The sequence below is a fragment of the Schistocerca nitens genome, chromosome 5 (assembly GCF_023898315.1).
Source record: "Schistocerca nitens isolate TAMUIC-IGC-003100 chromosome 5, iqSchNite1.1, whole genome shotgun sequence".
NCBI classification, from domain to species: domain Eukaryota; kingdom Metazoa; phylum Arthropoda; class Insecta; order Orthoptera; family Acrididae; genus Schistocerca; species Schistocerca nitens.
Genome location: NC_064618.1, coordinates 856,507,768 through 856,531,125, shown reverse-complemented (window position 1 = coordinate 856,531,125; position 23,358 = coordinate 856,507,768). Strand labels below are relative to the sequence as shown.

Here is a 23,358-nt window from a genome sequence, read left to right as displayed (position 1 = left end):
ACTTTAAGTGTCTCATTTCCTAATCTAATCCCCTCAGCATCACCCGATTTAATTTGACTACATTCCATTATCCTCGTTTTGCTTTTGTTGATGTTCATCTTATATCCTCCTTTCAAGACACTGTCCATTCCGTTCAACTGCTCTTCCAAGTCCTTTGCTGTCTCTGACCGAATTACAATGTCATCGGCGAACCTCAAAGTTTTTACTTCTTCTCCATGAATTTTAATACCTACTCCGAATTTTTTTTTTGTTTCATTTACTGCTTGCTCAATATACAGATTGAATAACATCGGGGAGAGGCTACAACCCTGTCTCACTCCTTTCCCAACCACTGCTTCCCTTTCATGCCCCTCGACTCTTATAACTGCCATCTGGTTTCTGTACAAATTGTAAATAGCCTTTCGCTCCCTGTATTGTATACCTGCCACCTTCAGAATTTGAAAGAGAGTATTCCAGTTAACATTGTCAAAAGCTTTCTCTAAGTCTACAAATGCTAGAAACGTAGGTTTGCCTTTTCTTAATCTTTCTTCTAAGATAAGTCGTAAGGTTAGTATTGCCTCACGTGTTCCAGTATTTCTACGGAATCCAAACTGATCTTCCCCGAGGTCCGCTTCTACCAGTTTTTCCATTCGTCTGTAAAGAATTCGCGTTAGTATTTTGCAGCTGTGACTTATTAAACTGATAGTTCGGTAGTTTTCACATCTGTCAACACCTGCTTTCTTTGGGATTGGAATTATTATATTCTTCTTGAAGTCTGTGGGTATTTCGCCTGCCTCATACATCTTGCTCACCAGATGGTAGAGTTTTGTCAAGACTGGCTCTCCCAAGGCCATCAGTAGTTCTAATGGAATGTTGTCTACTCCCGGGGCCTTGTTTCGACTCAGGTGTTTCAGTGCTCTGTCAAACTCTTCATGCAGTATCTTATCTCCCATTTCGTCTTCATCTACATCCTCTTCCATTTCCATAATTTTGTCCTCAAGTACATCGCCCTTGTATAAACCCTCTATATACTCCTTCCACCTTTCTGCCTTCCCTTCTTTGCTTAGAACTAGGTTGCCATCTGAGCTCTTGATATTCATACAAGTGGTTCTCCTCTCTCCAAAGGTCTCTTTAATTTTCCTGTAGGCAGTATCTATCTTACCCCTAGTGAGACAAGCCTCTACATCCTTACATTTGTCCTCTAGCCATCCCTGCTTAGCCATTTTGCACTTCGTGTCGCTCATTTTTGAGACGCTTGTACTCCTTTTTGCCTGCTTCATTTACTGCATTTTTATATTTTCTCCTTTCATCAATTAAATTCAATATTTCTTCTGTTACCCAAGGATTTCTATTAGCCCTCGCCTTTTTGCCTACTTTATCGTCTGCTGCCTTCACTACTTCATCTCTCATAGCTACCCATTCTTCTTCTGCTGTATTTCTTTCCCCCATTCCTGTCAATTGTTCCCTTATGCTCTCCCTGAAACTCTCTACAACCTCTGGTTCTTTCAGTTTATCCAGGTCCCATCTCCTTAGATTCCCACCTTTTTGCAGTTTCTTCAGTTTCAATCTGCAGTTCATAACCAATAGATTGTGGTCAGAATCCACATCTGCCCCTGGAAATGTCTTACAATTTAAAACCGGGTTCCTAAATCTCTGTCTTACCATTATATAATCTATCTGATACCTTTTAGTATCTCCAGGGTTCTTCCATGTATACAACCTTCTATCATGATTCTTAAACCAAGTGTTAGCTATGATTATGTTGTGCTCTGTGCAAAATTCTACAAGGCGGCTCCCTCTTTCATTTCTTCCCCCCAATCCATATTCACCTACTATGTTTCCTTCTCTCCCTTTTCCTACTGACGAATTCCAGTCACCCATGACTATTAAATTTTTGTCTCCCTTCACTACCTGAATAATTTCTTTTATCTCATCATACATTTCATCTATTTCTTCATCATCTGCAGAGCTAGTTGGCATATAAACTTGTACTACTGTAGTAGGCATGGGCTTTGTGTCTATCTTGGCCACAATAATGCGTTCACTATGCTGTTCGTAGTAGCTAACCCTCACTCCTATTTTTTTATTCATTATTAAACGTACTCCTGCATTACCCCTATTTGATTTTGTATTTATAACCCTGTAATCTCCTGACCAAAAGTCTTGTTCCTCTTGCCACCGAACTTCACTAATTCCCACTATATCTAACTTTAACCTATCCATTTCCCTTTTTAAATTTTCTAACCTACCTGCCCGATTAAGGGATCTGACATTCCACGCTCCGATCCGTAGAACGCCAGTTTTCTTTCTCCTGATAACGACGTCCTCTTGAGTAGTCCCCGCCCGGAGATCCGAATGGGGGACTATTTTACCTCCATTGTTTGAAACACACTGAAAACACCGACGTGTACTGATCTGTTGCAAGGCTATCACAAAGTAAAATATTTCCTCATTTCTTCTCTTGAAGCAGATTGATCACTCACCATGAGTGTAACATCATGATTAATGAAAATACAGATGACTCCTAATAAAATCATCAGTCAGTCAAAGGATCTATTAGATTTAGTGGAATATGTTGCTATAATGTTGCGGTACTTAGCATAGAAGACAGCAGTGAATGAATCTTTTCTGCATTGACAGGAACTGACCGGAGTGTCTTACTTAAATATTGATTTGTCGGTGCATGTGAATGATAAATAATTAATATTTTGCTTCTGAACGACATGGAAAGTATTCTGGAGATTCTCTATAGCAGATGTGAAAAATAATAAGTAATTCACTCTAAGATTTCCATACAGAACCTTATCTTTCATATTGCACAGTGATGAGGGGATATCTTCAATAGCTTTCTTAAATACAGTGGAGTGATGGCCAAATCAAAATTTGTTGTATATAATGGATACGATTAAATTATTGTGTTGTATGTGAATTGCATTCAAAGTAGTCTATCTCATGATTATTAATTTCATAAACTAATAAATTTAACAGAGTGCAAGAAGATACGAACAGACGTAGTTCGTTCAGTGGGTGTAAATCCCCAGTTTGTTCTGGTTTTCGGAATTAAAAGGGCTTTGATATTTAAATATTGCTTCCTATTTAGATATGTCACTGTACTAGAATATTCTGAGTGTATTACAAATACAAGAGATAGTTATTTGGGGAAAAGTGTACCTTCATGTTTTTATTTGGATGCTTGGTGAGATGGTAAGCAAGAATCCGTATGTTTCACATATTGACACATTTCGACAACACTGTAGTGAATGTCTCATTTCATTTCTACTGATTTTTAAAATATTTGCTATGGTTATTTATTTATTTCAGACTTTAATTAAAGCATCAGTAGTCTGAAAATAATGTTAACGTGTGTAAGTAGTGGGCTCGTGCAGTTCGTTGTTAATGACTTGCTTCCTTTACCTACTTTTGGTTCTTAGTAGTTGCACACTTACTGCCAGTGTGCACAATTGAAGCAATTAAATGTTAATCCACATTTACTGCCCAACAAAATCTTTACTAACAGTTATCAGAGCACTTACTATTATTTTTTAATGTGTAAATGCATTATATGATAGTTAACTGTAATAATTGACATTCTGGTGTGTTAGAAATGAATTTCTTCATGGGCTTAATAGGTTAAAAATAGTCAACTTTGATTTGCCATTTTTAATCATACATTAGCAGAAATAAATTAAAATCAAGAAATATATATTTTTTTTTTGCTATATTGCCAATACTAATTACCGCCTGACACAGTCTGTGGTCTGCTATTGCAACTAACAACGGAGGTAGACTTGATCACTGCCCAGAACCATAAAAATTGTGATAGCAAGTAGTAATTGGATTAAGTATTACAGTAAGTGTTATTGTTGTACAAAACAATCTTGTTTGTTTAGTTTGTAAATGACAATGAAGTGGTGAGAATTATTTTATTAGCATGGAGGCAAGTAAACCATTTTGTTTCAATTATTACGTAGTGCAGACATTGACAATGTACAACACATTATGAAATTATTTATCTGGTGATTATATTAAATAGTCTCTCTCTCTCTCTCTCTCTCTCTCTCTCTCTCTCTCTCTCTCTCTCTCTCTCTCTCCCTCCCTCTGTGTGTGTGTGTGTGTGTGTGTGTGTGTGTGTTTTTTTTTATGAAGGGAGTGTGGAGTAATCATGCAAAATTTGTTTATAGGCCCTATATGAAAATAAAAGAACTTAATTTAGGGTATTGTTGTGTCATTCACAAAAAGAAATTAACACCTGAATCAACAAATTTGCAGATGTTGGCCATTTTACTCAGATGATAAAAATAAATAAATCTATCTATTTATTTTGTGGTTTGACATCTGTGTACGGCTTATCTGCTGAGTTTGTTAAATTTAATGTTACCATTGATCTTCGAACTTGCACCTGTTTAATGTCAGCATCAAATTCCTTAAGTAGTAGTTCTGTTTTATCATGCTTACATTTGGAGTGTCTGCCAGCCACTGTGGCCAAGTGGCTCTAGGCGCTTCAGTCCGGAACTGCGTGACTACTACAGTCGCAGGTTCGAATCCTGCCTCAGGCATGGATGTGTGTGATGTCCTTAGGTTAGTTAGGTTTAAATAGTTCTAAGATCTAGGGGACTGATGACCTCAGATGTTAAGTCCCATAGTGCTCAGAGCCATTCGAACCATTTGGAGTGTCATATTGTCATTTTCTTCCTTGTACTCGACTTCAATTTCAATATTCTGTACACCATTTCTTAGCATTTGCCACTCGAATTTTGATTCCATTCTCACTGTACTTTTGATCCCATGTTGTTATATTCAGTTATAAGTGTCTTGTGAATCTCCATTGTTACATTTGCTACTACTTCTTTTGTTGGAAAGAAATGGCAGTTTCTTTGATCATCCCTACAGTTTTTTCGTTTCACGTTATAAAAAGTGGCAGATCAGTTTCTATTTTCAATTGGTGTGCAGCATCCATTGCATCATTTGTTGAAAAGCCTCATAATATTTCACTTATTAGCAAGAACAGTTAGTTGGTTCTGAAGTCATTTGTCCAATTATTTGGCGAAGCTTTTAGTGAAGTGTTTATGGTGTAAGTATGTTGAATTTAATCTGAAGTGCACATTATACTCCTGAGTTTGAAACATTTACTCTGATCAGATTTGTATCTGTTACTAATTAGTGTCAACACTTGGGTTTTGTATAACAAAATGCATTGTGTGCAACTTATGTTCGGTTGACAGACAAAAGCAATTTTCAACTTTTAGATGTAGAATGTTGCAACAGCGTCAAGAAGCCAGAAAATAAAAATTCCTCATATTTAGAGGGCCATGGAAACTGGACTTCTCAAAAATAGTCGGCCATACTATGGTTAGGAACAGTCATATTTTCAGAACCTGTATTTCATTATCTTAAAATAGAGATAACATTTGCTTCTGAACGAAAAAGTGGTAACACAAGTTGTCACATCACCAGCTTAACGCAATAACTAAATTAATTTTATCTCTATTACACACAGGAATTTGTTGAGGTGCCAAATGTCCTTAATTTGCAAAACTCGCATGTTTTCTATTTGTTACTTTTATTTCCAACAATAGTTAGTGTAGCTTGTTTTGGCAACACTACCATTTTCAGGTGCCTGTATGTTCGTGTTATATTATGATGTACAGTAAACGTACATTTTGAGACACACACACACACACACACACACACACACACACACACACACACACACTACTGCCGGATGAATTGTCTGGCATAGTGGAAATTTTGTTTACGGGGCACTGTGTAGAGGCTACGACTAAGATTCAGGGACAACATTGGGTAACTGAATATCATCACTCCATATAACTTAAAAGATTTCAGTACAAGCATGCAGGAAGGTTTGAAAGATGTGTGAGTGTTACCTGCTCCATATCCAGTTGGCTTCTGGGAGTGACACATTATCGCAGTGATAGGAGCTGCAAGCCGACTGCAGCATTGGTACGTCACAGTCTGCCTGGCCGCAACAGACTCCAGCATGAGCTGCCAGACTACAGCACCCATTCAGTGTGAGCTACATTTCCTGTTTGACCTCCTGCATTTCCCTCCACACTCCTCAAACATTAACTTGATCCTAAGGAATCTGTCCATATCAGCTTTATATCTGATACAGCCTGCATTGCAGGCCGTTTAAACAGTTTGCAACATTTCAAGCCAGTCCCTTGTAGCTGTAGCTCGCGCTGGCCTGACAGTGCAGTTGGGTGGCTTTATGCAAGTCCGAGGAGTTATACCATTCACTGCTAGGTGGCAGTGGCATTGTTTTCAGAGTGCCAGGGAACTTTGCCAACATGGTTCAGCCAATGTGCATGAAAATTTTTATAAAAAAGTAGTTTTTTTGTCCATGGCTTCAGCTACATATCCGTGTGTCACATACATTTCACATACATTAACACCCTACTTCACCCGAATTTTGCCCTGCAGTGTTTGAGTGATAGGTGAACTTGTAACTTGTAATTCTGACAGTAATTGACTGTCATTTTGAGAAAAAGGGGCGGTCACTTACTACTGTCAGATTCTCCACACAGTTAGCAACACTAGTGCCTGTCTGTAGCTGGATCTGTGTTACTGGTGGAAAAACAGATAATAGGGAAGGGTGATTGTTTGAAGCATATTTTATATATAGGTTTGTTCCTTTATACCTCTTTCATCTGGGTACTGCAATTGAAGATTTTGTGATTTGAGACCCTGTATTCATTTTATTACATACCATTAAATTTGCACAGCAGTCTGTATTTTGGTGACAGTAAAAATGCCTCATATCAAGAAAAATGAAAAATACTAATTAAAAGTTCTATCTTATTGTGAAAAAGTTAATTCATACAGTCTGCAGTTTAGTGAATGCTGAGTTCGTGTTTTAAATGGAAATAACCAGCATTTTACATTTTATCATACACGTGAAGCACTAACCTCTAGGCCTAATTTTTGTGTCTTGCAAATAACAAAAATCAGTGTAGTGTAAAGTGTGTTAACTTAATTCTGCTTTTAAATGTTTAGTCCATGTTGCAATGCATGATAAGTATGGATGTTGCCTTAGGTTAGTCAGACAGAGCATTGTAAGTGTAGATTGTGGGCTGGAGTTCCACTTTGGCAGTTGTAGTGGGAAATTGAATGGGTGATCAGTGAGGCTGTCCCAAGGAGCTGTAGGCTTCGCAGAAAAGACAAGAGAATCATTGTACATGAAACAAAGATTTGTGCTCTTCAGGCTGAATTAGATAAAGTGAAATTTGAACTAAGTAAGTTGGAGGAGGGAAAATATTGGGAACTAGTTGAAGGGAAAACATCTCTTCAACTTCAAATACGTTAGAGTTTACAGTATCTAATAAGTTTGACTTGTTGCCTGAAGTAGCAGGGGAAAAGCTTCATCCAGCGACAAGTTGTAGGTCACAGTAGGTCGCAGCAGACTTATATCAAAGGAATTAAGTGTAGGTCGGTAATAAGAGATTAGGAAGGACGTTTAGCTGCTAGGAAGCAACTGTGGCTGGGGTGTCGGTCAAATGGTACAAGACAAATTAGGAACAGAGTACCAGTTCACAAATATTGTGAAACAAAGTGGTGGCCTTAGCGGGGTGACAAAGGACGTAGGGCATTTGTGTGAGGATTTTGATAAAGAGGCTCGGGTGACCGTAGAAGGTGGAGCAGGAAACAGCCTAGCTCAAAACAGAAATTGCAGCATTTAGGATGACAGCATTTAGGATGATATGGATGGAATAGGAATAGCAACTTCACAGAAAAGTGAGAGTTTTGTGGAGGTCTTGCAGCATCATTATCAGCCCTGGATTATACAGCTGTGAGCTGTGTGAACGCAGTGTGAGCAGGCTGCTGTTGAATGAAATGACATCTCATATGAGTACAGTGCCTGTTGCTACAGTTGGGAGATGTGGGTATATTAGACGTTGTCTACACCTGAATTGGGGGATGGAGGATAGGTTGCCTGAACTTCTTGCAGAAAATGTGTGTGAACCACCGTCACATGGACGGGTAGATTTTTTTGTGTTAGTCGGGAATCTGGCACAATGTTGTGAAAGAATTTAAAACAGAAGAAGAGCCCCACAAAATGCTCAAGAATATACAGAAAACTAAGGTTAGCTTACGTCATCAGAATATTAGAGGATTGAGTAATAAGGTAGAACAGCTTCTTGCCTGTTTAGAAATTTTAGAGATCTCTGAAAAGATAGGCATTCTGTGCCAGTCTCAGCAGCACATGACTACAAGATTGGAGAAATTAACTATAAAAGATTACACTCAAGCACTTACCCATGTAGAACTAACATTCATAAATTCAAAAACATCAAGACAAGTAGATTTTGTAGTGATCAGCACATAGAAGTGTGTGATTGAGAATTAATACCGAATTGCCATATCTATATCCCCAGAATTGCCATATCTCTCTCTCCACTGGCAAATTCGCAACTGTCTGAGGAATATGGAGTGTCTACTGTGACGTCGGGCAGCAGCAAGCAATTAATAGTCTGTGGTGATTTCAATGTATATTTTTTAAAGGATTCTGGTAGGAAAAATTATTTGGAAACCTATTCGGTTCATGCAATTTGATTTCAATAAAGGCAGTAGGACCCAAATAGATAATCTTCTCTTCAATGAAGCTCAAAACAAGAAAATAATTCTGTGCCCAGTAGCAAATGCTCTCTGTTTATGATGCATAGTTAGTTAGGATAAATAAGATGGTGTCTTATGGATACTCCTCAGTGGAAATTAGTTGGAATAATTGATGATTCCAGGACAAATATTGTTACAAATTTTCAGAAATTTGTGAAACAGCTTTGGCTGAAAACTCAAATGTGTAACAACTTCTCATTGTTCCTGCCTGCAACTCAGTGCCTCATCTTCACAGTGAGTAGCAGTCTCTCCTTTTCATAATATTGCTGATATTCCAACCTGTAGTTTCAACTTTTTAATCAATTCCATGATAAATTCATATCATTATTTGAAATTAGCTTGCAACGTAAGTTACCAGAAAGGACATTAACTGACATACAAAAATCATGGATCACTAGAAGGATTAAAGTATCTCGTGGAAGGAAAAGGGAATTGTATCTGTTGCCAAGAACAAGTAAAGGCCCTGCAGTAGTTGCACACTACAAAAGCTATTCAGAATTACTTAATAAAGTTATTAAAAAAATAAAGGAACATGCATATTATGCCGGAAATTAGTAATTCTGACTACAGGCGTATGACTATATGGAATGTAGTAAAATGAGATAAGGATAACATCACTATTAGTTTAAATGGAAGGGCTGTAAATGACCTGTCATAGGTAGCCAGTTTGTTTAATAATCATTGTTAGATGTAGTATAGGGGCAAACAGTTAAAGAGAAAAATCCAGAGTATGTTCAGCAGCTAACTTACATAAAATTTGCTCATGTGGATGTGTCGCCCATTTCTCCTTCTGAAATTATATTCCTCGTGGGAAAAATATATCTAAAAACAAAGAAGATGTGACTTACCAAATGAAAGCGCTGGCAGGTCGATAGACACACAAACATACACACAAAATTCAAGCTTTCGCAACCAACGGTTGCTTCGTCAGGAAAGAGGGAAGGAGAGGGAAAGACAAAAGGATGTGGGTTTTAAGGGAGAGGGTTAGGAGTCATTCCAATCCCAGGAGCGGAAAGACTTACCTTAGGGGGGAAAAAAGATGGGTATACACTCGCTCGCTCGCGCGCGCGTTCACGTACACACACACACACACATATATATATATATATATATATATGACACAAGCAGACATATTCAAAGGCAAAATAAAAGCTGATCTGGATTTGATGGTGTTCCAGTAGAGTTCTAAAGGGTTGTTTCCATATTATAAGCACAGTATTTTCTGAAATATGTAAGCTGTAATTCATCAGTCACTGGTGCAGTTTTCCAGATAGTTTCAGATATGTCCTTGTTAACCCCTGCCCCCTAATAAGAGAGGCGTTAGGAGAGATGTCAATAACAACCACCTCGTTTCCCTACAGATATAATTTTCCAAAATTTTTGAGGTTGTGTATTGTAGAATAGTGTTCCACCAAAGGAGAATAATATCCTCAATAACTCAGTTTTTATTTCAGAAGAGTTGAACTAAGAATGACATTCACACATTCACTTGCAAAATTTTGCAAGCATTAAATAAACTAGCACAAGCTAGTATTTTTTTGTGGTCTGTCTATTCATTTGACTTCGTGAATTACAATACTCTCCTGGATAAACTTAAGTTTTATGGAATTGTTGCTGTAGCAAACAAGTGGATATCATATTTAACTGAAAGAGAGCAGAAAGTTATGAGCAATTATGGGGGTACCACATGGCTCAATCTTAGATCCACTATTGTTTTTAAAATATGTAAGTGACCTTGTGTCTAACTACAACAAGCAGAATTAGTTAGTTTTGCAGAAGTCACTAGTATTGAAATAGATTCAGATGTATGTAAAGCAACAGAAGAAATGGTAAATAATGTTCTTAAAAGTATTATTGAGTGGTTTTCTGCAAATAGTATCTGTAATTGTCAAAAATGTACAACAAATTCAGCTCTGCACATCTAGTGGTACTAGACCAACGATAAGTGTAACATAGTGAGGACATAATAAATAGCGTGGAAATGTCAAAACTTTTGGGTGTTCATATTAATGAGAATTGGAGCTCTTAAAACAACTTGGGTCAGTCACATTTGCACTTCAAGTCATTGCAAATCTCGGGGGCGACAGATCAGTAAGTTGACATATTTTCATTTAATAATGTTAAATGGAATAATGTTCTGGGGTAATTAAAGTTTAAGGAAGAACATGTTCATTGCTCAAAAATGCGGTGTAAGAATCATATATGGTTCTCACCCACAAACATTTTGTAGACATCTGTTTAATAAGTTATATTTTGACTACTGCCTCAGATTATATTTATTTTCTAATGAAATTCGTTGTAAATAATCCACTGCAGTTGGGAAGGAACCATGAGATATGTAATTGCAATATCAGAAGGAAAAAAGGGCAATCATTACTCCATTGTAAGATTGTCTTTAGCACAAAAAAGGGGTGTGACCAAAATTTTTTGCCCAATGATATAAAATGTCTGACAGCAGCAGAGTTCACTTCAAATAGAAACTGAAAAAATTTCTCCATGACAACTCCTCCTACTCTGTAATGTGTGAAAGATGATCAGTAGGAATTGTTAATTCACAACAGTACTAAAGAAGCAAAGAAAGAAAAAGTAGATGATCAGCATACAGCAATTTTCACAAATGAATGTGTTGTGTGAATGTAAAATGACTCATTCGACATAATTATGATTAATCATACAAATGATGCAAGGAACATGAAACTAATCAACCATGTGACTTTGGAGAGTATGTGTAGTATCGAGCATTGAGCTGTGTAGTTGTAGCCCTGAAACAGGGTGGCAAAATGATCCTGAAGTTCTCATTCTCACAATTTGGTGGACACATTGAACAATGCAAATAAGACATTGTGCTTAATGTATTCAAAGTCAACTACTTAATGGAAAGCCACTCTTTCTCGTTGTCATCTCCTCCATCAGTGGTAGGAGGGGTATCTCATTACCACACTATTTCATACAAATAATGAGTCACGTGGATACCAGATTTGGTTGAAATTGCTCCTGGTGTTCCTGGTTTTTGCCTTTATGTAACCTTCTTTTTACTCCACTCAGACCCCTCAGCTCTAGGGGTGCCAGGGATTTGTCACAGTAAATTTCTCCAGGTAGTAAGTGATACATGTGCCAATTTAAGGAGAAATTCCTCCAGCCAATGTAGAGGTAATTTCGTTGTCTTTCCACTTTTCCTGGCCCCAGCTCTAGAGGTGATAAATCACTGCGACTATCACCAAGAGGTCAAGTGACCCTGGAAACTGTGGATTTGATTCCAATATTGATCATTATCAAATTTATTGCATGTCATATCTTCTCATCCACCTACCACCACACCCTCCAACCCACGAGTAGTTGATATGTATTACCCCACATTATTTTTATACAAATGAGGAGTCACTTATACACAAAATTTGATTGAAATTGTTTGTAGTTCCTGATTTAAGCTTCTATGGTAACCCATTTTTGTTTCTGTTATCCTTCATAGGTGTGCCCACAACTACTCAACAAAGTTTCATCGTAATAGGACAAATGGTATCTAAACGCACACATGATGAACAAAAAACATACATTCATTCATTTGTATTTTGTACAGTTTGCTTAAGATTATCTTTGTGTTATGAGAAAAAAAGTATTTTAATGAAATGGAAATATTCATTAGTGCTGAAGTACGTAGATGCTAAATGTTGGAGAGAAATAATGCAAATTTCTTCAAAACTTTCTCCATGTTTGCATTCTTTTTCTATTAATAGAAAAATAGTCAGTCACTAGTACCTATTTGAACCAAATCTCAACAAACAGGATAACATGTATATTCATATGTGTGACCTCTCACCGTCTCACCTAACAGATGTCGGGCCCGGTGGTCTAGTGGTAAAGAGTGTGACTAGAAAGGGTCTCTGGGTCAAATCACAGCTGGACTGTGGAAATTTTCACTCCGTCTGTAATCTAACCTTCACTTCTCAATGATGTGAAGAGTTGTTAGAAATACCAAATGGTTCAAAGTCAAAGTTACTGTATGTCCCTTCCCTTGGTTGTATAACTGGGTTTGTATTAAAGACGTGATGCACGTCACAGAAGTGGCATCCAATTGAAAGACTGTTGTTATTACATAGTTGACACCCACCAGACATGTGAAATTTGAAATATCCATTCACTACACAATATAATATAATAACACAAATATGGCGATAAGTTTTTAAAACTGCCCAGTGTGAATTATTGTAAGGAGAAGAAAACAAAATTTAAGTTATATACAGCACATGAATCCACACAAAACCAATTATGTGATGTACTAAAATTATATTGGAAGGAATGACTGGTATAAAAAGAAGCAGAAGTAACAGTCAGTGAATTGCCAGATTTCTATGCTTCAGATATTTAGGAATTTTTTGTGGTGGTTATGCAAAGGTAGAGGAATGTGTGGTATTTGCAACATGGGTACATTTACTGTTTGTTTTCCAGTAACAAATGTTTATTTTTGGAATATAGTATAGTGTACCTCTTTCGCTCTACACTAAAGTGTGAAGTTCCACGAAACTTTTGGACAGATTCCATCTCTGTACTTTCCAACTTTATCTCTTACCTGTTCTTGAAACATTCTTATCAAATGAGCTGTCATAGTATGCATGAAGACCTGACTGTGCTTCAGCCAGTCGTTACCTCTCCTTCTGTGCAATCTGTGCAGAGACTTGCATGTTGTAAAGTAATGCAATGCAGCTGTTCGAGCTCTGCCAAAAAAAAAAAAAAAAAATCACTACTGTTGTTTATTTCAAGACCTAATTCTGTTCTTACCCAAAAATTCACTCTCTGTGCATATGCTATTCAAAAAATTGTAGACTTTGGCAAGATGCGTTCCACTCCCCAGCAATTTTTGTTAATTTTAAGTGACTGCTAAGTTGGCGATTTGAAATACTGATTCCATTTTATATAGATTTGGCTTTGGAATATTTTTCCTACAGTTTAATGGCAAACTTTTCCAATTTTCATTACCACAAGGATCTCCCATTTTTGTAGGATCAGTATCATAAAGATTATTCGATCTTGGTAATTTTTTTACTATAGTCCCATTTCTACAACATGGAGTGGGTAAATGCTACGATAATTCCTTTACAACATTCCTGTTAATTTCCCCTTTATTTGTTATATGTGGGAATTGCCCTAATGCTGCACTTAAAGGGAGATAATTGTTATAAGAGCATCATGCTCACAACAAACTACATGTCTCTCAGGACATCTGTGGACACAATATGTGTGACTGTGGACACAATATGTGTGAAAGGTTGGGTGCTGGTAGGTCAGGTACAGGATGCAGTAAGTATGTGGTAGAACAAAAAATGCTGCTGTTGGTATATTTCACCCCTAAAATAATTTTTATACTGCTAAAAATTACCAGTGAGTACACTGCATGGAATAGTTGTAGGTTTGCTGCATATCACACCCATTGGCATATTTTGCATGAAAGCTCTTCTTTTTTTTTCCAGTGAGACTTTGCTTACCTTAGAGTTGCTCACTCTCCATCACTACCTTGTATTCAATCATTTTTTTAGCGCTGTAGCCTTCCATTGAATTTTTGTTGAACGTATTCTTTCCAGCAGCATATTACATGCTGATAATTCTGCAGACGAGCATGCTGATACAAATTTGTCAAATTCAGTATTCAGTTACCAAAAGAGGCAGTTTACCAAAAGTTTGAGTTGTCACCTTTGTTCAAATATGAAAATATGGAAAAATCAGTTCCATGAAAGAAATCTGATTGTTAAAGCTTTAATATATATATATATATATATATATATATATATATATATATATATATATATATATATATATATATATAACAGAGGGAAACATTCCACGTGGAAAAAATATATCTAAAAAGAAAGATGATGAGACTTACCAAACAAAAGCGCTGGCAGGTCGATAGACACACAAACAAACACAAATATACACACAAAATTCAAGCTTTCGCAACAAACTGTTGCCTCATCAGGAAAGAGGGAAGGAGAGGGAAAGACGAAAGGATGTGGGTTTTAAGGGAGAGGGTAAGGAGTCATTCCAATCCCGGGAGCGGAAAGACTTACCTTAGGGGGAAAAAAGGACAGGTATACACTCGCACACACACACATATCCATCCACACATACAGACACAAGCAGACATATTTAAAGACAAAGAGTTTGGGCAGAGATGTCAGTCGAGGTGGAAGAGTAGAGGCAAAGAAGTTGTTGAGAGACAGGTGAGGTATGAGTGGCGGCAACTGGAAATTAGCGGAGATTGAGGCCTGGCGGATAACGAGAAGAGAGGATATACTGAAGGGCAAGTTCCCATCTCCGGAGTTCGGATAGGTTGGTGTTGGTGGGAAGTATCCAGATAACCCGGACGATGTAACACTGTGCCAAGATGTGCTGGCTGTGCACCAAGGCATGTTTAGCCACAGGGTGATCCTCATTACCAACAAACACTGTCTGCCTGTGTCCATTCATGCGAATGGACAGTTTGTTGCTGGTCATTCCCACATAGAATGCATCACAGTGTAGACAGGTCAGTTGGTAAATCACGTGGGTGCTTTCACACGTGGCTCTGCCTTTGATCGTGTACACCTTCCGGGTTACAGGACTGGAGTAGGTGGTGGTGGGAGGGTGCATGGGACAGGTTTTGCACCGGGGGCGGTTACAAGGATAGGAGCCAGAGGGTAGGGAAGGTGGTTTGGGGATTTCATAGGGATGAACTAACAGGTTACGAAGGTTAGGTGGACGGCGGAAAGACACTCTTGGCGGAGTGGGGAGGATTTCATGAAGGATGGATCTCATTTCAGGGCAGGATTTGAGGAAGTCGTATCCCTGCTGGAGAGCCACATTCAGAGTCTGGTCCAGTCCCGGAAAGTATCCTGTCACAAGTGGGGCACTTTTGTGGTTCTTCTGTGGGGGATTCTGGGTTTGAGGGGATGAGGAAGTGGCTTTGGTTATTTGCTTCTGTACCAGGCCGGGAGGGTAGTTGCGGGATGAGAAAGCTGTTGTCAGGTTGTTGGTGTAATGTTTCAGGGATTCCGGACTGGAGCAGATTCGTTTGCCACGAAGACCTAGGCTGTAGGGAAGGGACCGTTTGATGTGGAATGGGTGGCAGCTGTCATAATGGAGGTACTGTTGCTTGTTGGTGGGTTTGATGTGGACGGACGTGTGAAGTTGGCCATTGGACAGGTGGAGGTCAACGTCAAGGAAAGTGGCATGGGATTTGGAGTAGGACCAGGTGAATCTGATGGAACCAAAGGAGTTGAGGTTGGAGAGGAAATTCTGGAGTTCTTCTTCACTGTGAGTCCAGAGCATCCTAATGATCCAACTCCCCAAGACACCATCCAAATTGAACCCTGCCTGGAACAGTTCCGTCCTCCGTCACAGCGGGACCCACCTCCTCTTCCTCAAAATCACCCTCTCCAAACCTTCCAGGAATTTCTGACTTCCAGCCTTGCATCTCAATCCTTCTTAAAAAACCTTAATCCTACACCCAACATCACCACTGCTGAAGCCCAGGCTATCCGTGATCTGAAGGCTGACCGATCCATCGTCATTCTTCCGGCGGACAAGGGTTCCACGACCGTGGTACTTGATCGTCGGGAGTATGTGGCTGAGGGACTGCGTCAGCTTTCAGACAACACCACATACAAAGTTTGCCAAGGTAACCCCATTCCCGATGTCCAGGCGGAGCTTCAAGGAATCCTCAGAACCTTAGGCCCCCTGCAAAACCTTTCACCTGACTCCATCAACCTCCTGACCCCACCGACACCCCGCACCCCAACCTTCTACCTTCTTCCTAAAATCCACAAACCCAATCATCCCGGCCGCCCCATTGTAGCTGGTTACCAAGCCCCCACAGAACGTATCTCTGCCTACGTAGATCAACACCTTCAACCCATTACATGCAGTCTCCCATCCTTCATCAAAGACACCAACCACTTCCTTGAACGCCTGGAATCCTTACCCAATCTGTTACCCCCGGAAACCATCCTTGTAACCATTGATGCCACTTCCTTATACACAAATATTCCGCACGTCCAGGGCCTCGCTGCGATGGAGCATTTCCTTTCACGCCGATCACCTGCCACCCTACCTAAAACCTCTTTCCTCATTACCTTAGCCAGCTTCATCCCGACTCACAACTTCTTCACTTTTGAAGGCCAGACATACCAACAATTAAAGGGAACAGCCATGGGTACCAGGATGGCCCCCTCGTACGCCAACCTATTCATGGGTCGCTTAGAGGAAGCCTTCTTGGTTACCCAGGTCTGCCAACCCAAAGTTTGGTACAGATTTATTGATGACATCTTCATGCTCTGGACTCACAGTGAAGAAGAACTCCAGAATTTCCTCTCCAACCTCAACTCCTTTGGTTCCATCAGATTCACCTGGTCCTACTCCAAATCCCATGCCACTTTCCTTGACGTTGACCTCCACCTGTCCAATGGCCAACTTCACACGTCCGTCCACATCAAACCCACCAACAAGCAACAGTACCTCCATTATGACAGCTGCCACCCATTCCACATCAAACGGTCCCTTCCCTACAGCCTAGGTCTTCGTGGCAAACGAATCTGCTCCAGTCCGGAATCCCTGAAACATTACACCAACAACCTGACAACAGCTTTCTCATCCCGCAACTACCCTCCCGGCCTGGTACAGAAGCAAATAACCAAAGCCACTTCCTCATCCCCTCAAACCCAGAATCCCCCACAGAAGAACCACAAAAGTGCCCCACTTGTGACAGGATACTTTCCGGGACTGGACCAGACTCTGAATGTGGCTCTCCAGCAGGGATACGACTTCCTCAAATCCTGCCCTGAAATGAGATCCATCCTTCATGAAATCCTCCCCACTCCGCCAAGAGTGTCTTTCCGCCGTCCACCTAACCTTCGTAACCTGTTAGTTCATCCCTATGAAATCCCCAAACCACCTTCCCTACCCTCTGGCTCCTATCCTTGTAACCGCCCCCGGTGCAAAACCTGTCCCATGCACCCTCCCACCACCACCTACTCCAGTCCTGTAACCCGGAAGGTGTACACGATCAAAGGCAGAGCCACGTGTGAAAGCACCCACGTGATTTACCAACTGACCTGTCTACACTGTGATGCATTCTATGTGGGAATGACCAGCAACAAACTGTCCATTCGCATGAATGGACACAGGCAGACAGTGTTTGTTGGTAATGAGGATCACCCTGTGGCTAAACATGCCTTGGTGCACAGCCAGCACATCTTGGCACAGTGTTACATCGTCCGGGTTATCTGGATACTTCCCACCAACACCAACCTATCCGAACTCCGGAGATGGGAACTTGCCCTTCAGTATATCCTCTCTTCTCGTTATCCGCCAGGCCTCAATCTCCGCTAATTTCCAGTTGCCGCCACTCATACCTCACCTGTCTCTCAACAACTTCTTTGCCTCTACTCTTCCACCTCGACTGACATCTCTGCCCAAACTCTTTGTCTTTAAATATGTCTGCTTGTGTCTGTATGTGTGGATGGATATGTGTGTGTGTGCGAGTGTATACCTGTCCTTTTTTCCCCCTAAGGTAAGTCTTTCCGCTCCCGGGATTGGAATGACTCCTTACCCTCTCCCTTAAAACCCACATCCTTTCGTCTTTCCCTCTCCTTCCCTCTTTCCTGATGAGGCAACAGTTTGTTGCGAAAGCTTGAATTTTGTGTGTATATTTGTGTTTGTTTGTGTGTCTATCGACCTGCCAGCGCTTATATATATATATATATATATATATATATATATATATATATATATATATATATATATATATATATATATATATATATATATATGTAGCAGTACAAAATGGCAAAATAAATGTTTTAGTACCTGCCATGTTTAAAAGTTTGGTTTGCGTCAGCCATATATTTAGATGTAATGACCCATTTGACTGGTTTTGTTGTTTGGAATTGGAGTGCAGTGTTTCAGGTGAACAGATTTTTGTAAGTACAGTAACAACAAGGGAAAAAATCTTCTATTCAGTATGTGGAAACACAGGACCTTCAGTCATGATTAGAGGGGAAAGTCACTGTTGTTGACTGCAAGATGAGAGATAAGTGAAAACTTTATCATTCATCATATGCAGAAATTGTTACTTTATGTTAATGTTCACCACAATCTATGCCTGATTTACAACTGCTCATTTTTAAACAAATTTTTTATGCAGTTAGGAAAGATCCTATCTACAGTAAAGCTTGTATTGAATTTAATAACATATCATGTCATCCACACCTTTGTATACATAAACAATTTCTTTTCTCATATTGAAGGGCACAGTCATTTTGCTTCAAAACATTTGTGTGTGTAAAAATCTATCTTTCTTTCGTGGCTTCTCTTTTATGGGCAAATTGCAGATTTCCGTGCCACTTTCAGGGCATATTGTATTAGTTCATTTCTTTTGGATTAGGTTTTCTTTTTCTCATTTCACTGATCTTAACTTTACAAATTTTTACATGTGCCTGACATCTCATTTAAAGTTACCCATGGTGTCCTTTTACAGCCACAACAGAAAGAATTTGCCTGATAACAGGTACTGTGGATGCCATTATGCTTGTTCTCATCTTCATCATGGAAAAAATCAGGGAGAAACCAGATCTGAATGCTAAACAGGCTATAGATTTTGACAGTAAAACAGCTGCTGAGCGTGACAAGCAGGTAAATTTTCAGGTAATAAGTAACAGGTCTAACTCTATCCATACGAAGACTCATTCATCAACCATTGGCTTTACCATTGCCTCTCAAGCCCAGTGGCATTTAAAAACGCAAATGCACTTTTCCTATCATTATCTTTGCATATAACTCCCAGAAAAAATTGTTATTCTGGAGTTTTGGCACTTTCATTTCTAATATCATAACATGCAGACATAATAGTTGATTCTCAGACATGGAGATCTGTCACCACAAAAAGTGAAGAAAAAAATCCATGTGCATTGTTGCATACCTTTGTGTTGTAATATGAATATACTTGGCATTTGCTGCATCATCATTGTTTTACAGTCTTAAAATTTCTTTAAGTGGGGAGACACCCTGTTTCAAAGGTGTAATGCTGTAATTGTGCTGAATTCCTGCAACATGTCGAGTTTTTTCATTTATTTTCTCTGCTGAGATTTATTTTTTGTCAGCATCTCGGTGACCTGTGCTAGTACACGTATGTTGATATGTCTCAGATAAACTGTATGTGTCAGAATAGTTGTTTCCCATACACCCTTTTTATGAGGGAGCACAAAATGGTCCTTGTTGTGGTTGATGAACTAGTCTGGCATATGCTAATGCCTTAGATGTACTTAGTTGATAGTTTTAAACATTTGTGTTCCTGGATGTGGAACTGAAGTAATACTGTATTGTGAAGAATGATGAAAACTATATTAGTACAAGTATTTTGATATAAATTTCATCAACCGTTACTGGAATTGCTTTATGAGGAAGTTTGAAATACATGATGATAGCTGTTTGTATTATGCCTTTGTAATAAAGCTCAGGTATATAATGTTGGCATGAATTGAAGTATGAAGTTTCCGTGTTTTTGTCCAGAAATTCAGTGCTTTCAATAGTTGTCTGTACAGTCAAAAAGATATAGTAACTTTCCATAGTTAAGTGTAGGATATTACATAGTCAAGGGTATTGTGCTCTGTTTGTTATGAGCAAAGCTTTTTTTAATCTGGTTGATATCACGAATAACACAAAATCTGTGCACTATGTATCAAATTTGTTGTTTGCATCGTCCTTGGGTAACTTGGATATTACAGTGTACTATGTACTTAGTGCTACTGAAGTTAGCTTGCAGTTTTGCATTGAATAGATGTGCACAATGGTTCTTAAATTAGAGTTCTAATCAGACATTGGTGTTAGATAAAACATTCATGCTGTAAAGTGAGCCCCACCCCCTCCCCCCTTGCAGAACTTATTCTTCATGCATAATTTGTGTGAGCGCTATTTTTAATAAATGGATTGTAAGTGCGTACATCACAAATGACATTTTGTGGTTACTGATGGCTGACATCTTTTATTTATCAATCATGTATTTTGGCTTCCTCATAAAGCAATTCCAGTATTATTTATGAAATTTGTGTAAAGCTACTTGTTCTAATATTTTTTAATCATCCTACAGATGATGATGGTGATGTGTAATGGTAGCTTGCATTTTAAATTTTTTGATGATGACTTTAGAAAGTACTATAGGAAAGCTATTGCAAAAGCATTAAATCATTAAAAGCATTGGTGGGAGGGGAGATTTTAGATTCTAATTCAAAACTAAAGAATCAAAAGTAGTCGTGGAAGTTGTCCAGTGTGTATTTGAGGAGCATAGAAAAGGGTTTCTACACAGTAAGATGTGGCATAGAAAAGAGAAATTGGCAGCTAGAGCGAGATGAAAGGCACAAAACTTCCAAAATGACTATGGATGGAAGTAGGGAAAGTGTAATCCTGAGAAAGATCTCTCGTAAACATTCAGTGGCATCTGTATTGTAGGCAGAACTTGCCCTTATGCAATCCAGTTGAAGCACATAATTGAAACTGCCACACACACACACACACAAACACACAGCACCTGTGTTTTTGTTGAAGTCTGTATCACTAAACCACTGTACCAGAACCCAATCACAGTTGCATATCTAACAGCTTCCAGAGTAAACAAAAATTAGATTTTCAATATTTCACCTAATGTAAAAATTTAAACTGCTGTCATAAGAGGTATAATCTTAAGTTAAAAGTTTAAAGCATTGAGACAGATATCACAATTAGAAACCGTGTGTTTGTCTTGAATCAGCGTAAATTATGAAGCACAAATAGCTGGACTATACATGCAGTATTAGAGAATGGGAGCACTTACCAACTGACTTCCAATAAACTTTAAGCAAAATTTCAGACCACCTATGAATTTTTTTCTTGCTTGGCTGCTTAAAGGCAATTATTTAATACATTAACTCATTTGTAAAGTAATTAGGCATTTGAAACTGTTTGATACATGAGTTTAAGGAATTGAGGGTTTGTTTACTGGTACCAACATATCTGGCAATTTGTGACTAAGACACTACTAAATTTTTCTTGTGGCTAATAGCAATGAATTGATAAGATGATATTATTTAAGGTGAATGGAAGACGACAATAAATATATTCAGTGAAAAATGCTTAGTGCACACACCTCTCTCTCATGCTGAGTGACTTGTCTGTTTCTCACAGATTTTAGTGTCTATATTCCCCACCTACCCTTTGACCTCAGAAGCAAACAAATGTGTTTGTGAAATATAAATTCACAACCTCGTAAACACGTGTTGTGCTATTGCTGAAATTTGTTCAGTAAGTTGATTACAAAGCTGTGTAGTCAAAGTTTTTGCTTCAAATGCTGTTTTATGATTTGAACTACCTAAAAAATTGATCAACAATGACTGTTAAAGCTTTATTCCACTCCCAACCAGATACTGAAATTTTCTTATCACTAATTCTCAATGTTGGTTGCTAAATCTGTGCAGTAAATGTTGCTTTTAGGTTTAGTATAAAGTTTGGGTGCTTTGCACTAAGTGAACTCATTTAAACTGAAACAGACTCATTTGTTTTTGTGTATAATCTTGGGCAATTTATAAGTGGTTGCCACTGAGTCAGCAACTCATGAGGCGAGTAAGAAAGGTAGGTATGTTAGTGTCAATAGAACCACATCAGAGAGGTACAAAAATGAATTAGTGCAATGCTATTGATGGTGGCCATTGGACCTGTGCCCTAATTGTAATGTCTTCCCACTGTCTCCAGATAAATAATAGCTTACCTGAAAGATCATCCTGTCTCATTGACTGTGACAGCATCAGAGAATGTGTGATGGTGCTTACTTAATCCCTCAGTCTCGATGATCAAAGTCTTGTAGAATATCTGTACATTGAGTTCTAGGAATTGTGCAGATAACGTATGTTGTAGATATTCCCAAATAACGTGGCTTTTCCTCCACATTTATTACCATAACAAACATTGTGATGATCAGATCATGTTCACATCATGCTTTATGCATATATGTGTCTCCTCTTCATTGTATACTGATGTGGTGTTATCATCACCATCACTATATGAAGCTACAATTCTTTTTAGACAAAATTTTAGTAGAACACAGTGGCTGTGGAGGAAACAGTGCAAAGTTCATCCGCGTCATGGTCTAGTGGCTAGCATTGCTACCTCTGGATCACGGGGTCCCGGATTCGATTCCCAGCCGGGCTGGGGATTTTCTCTGCCCAGGGACTGGGTGTTTGCGTTGTCCTCATCATTCTATCGTCATTCGTGAAAGTGGCTAGATTGGACTGTGTATAGATAGGGAATGTGCACTGGCACTGATGGCAACACAGTTGAGCGCCCCCACAAACCAATCACCACCACCACCACCACCACACTAAAGTTCTTGAGTTAGTCACCGATATGATTGAACATAAAGTGCATAAAATCTAAGTCTGAATTGAATAACATACTCACTGCTTAATAAAAGCAAATCAGATAATCCACATATACATGCTGGTCTCATATACACTGTCTAAAGATTTTCATAGAAATATTAAATAATACAAACTTTGCGAATACTTAATAGCTGCAAAAGGGTCAACACTGTAATAGTGAGCCACAACTTTTCTGTACAAAAGTCAGCATTGTAGAACTAGGTCATGAACTCGGACATTAACTTGAATACAATCCAGAGCAACCACAGCTTTTCAAGACGTCACATAGATGAGAAATGGGTGCTAGCGGGTCTCAGTCTGAAAATTTTTG

At 38.8% G+C, this 23,358-nt stretch overlaps 1 protein-coding gene across 3 annotated transcripts in view; it reads left to right on the top strand.

The window, feature by feature from the left end:
- LOC126259278 (RNA-binding protein Pasilla) overlaps positions 1-23,358 on the top strand; it is an 88,849-nt gene that overhangs the window by 33,173 nt on the left and 32,318 nt on the right. For 2 of the 3 annotated variants that reach the window (XM_049955920.1, XM_049955922.1), the window contains exon 3: positions 19,121-19,287. In XM_049955920.1, the coding sequence (XP_049811877.1) occupies positions 19,121-19,287 (167 nt within the window). The remainder of the gene's footprint in view (positions 1-19,120; positions 19,288-23,358) is intronic. The other variant, XM_049955921.1, reaches the window with a different exon arrangement.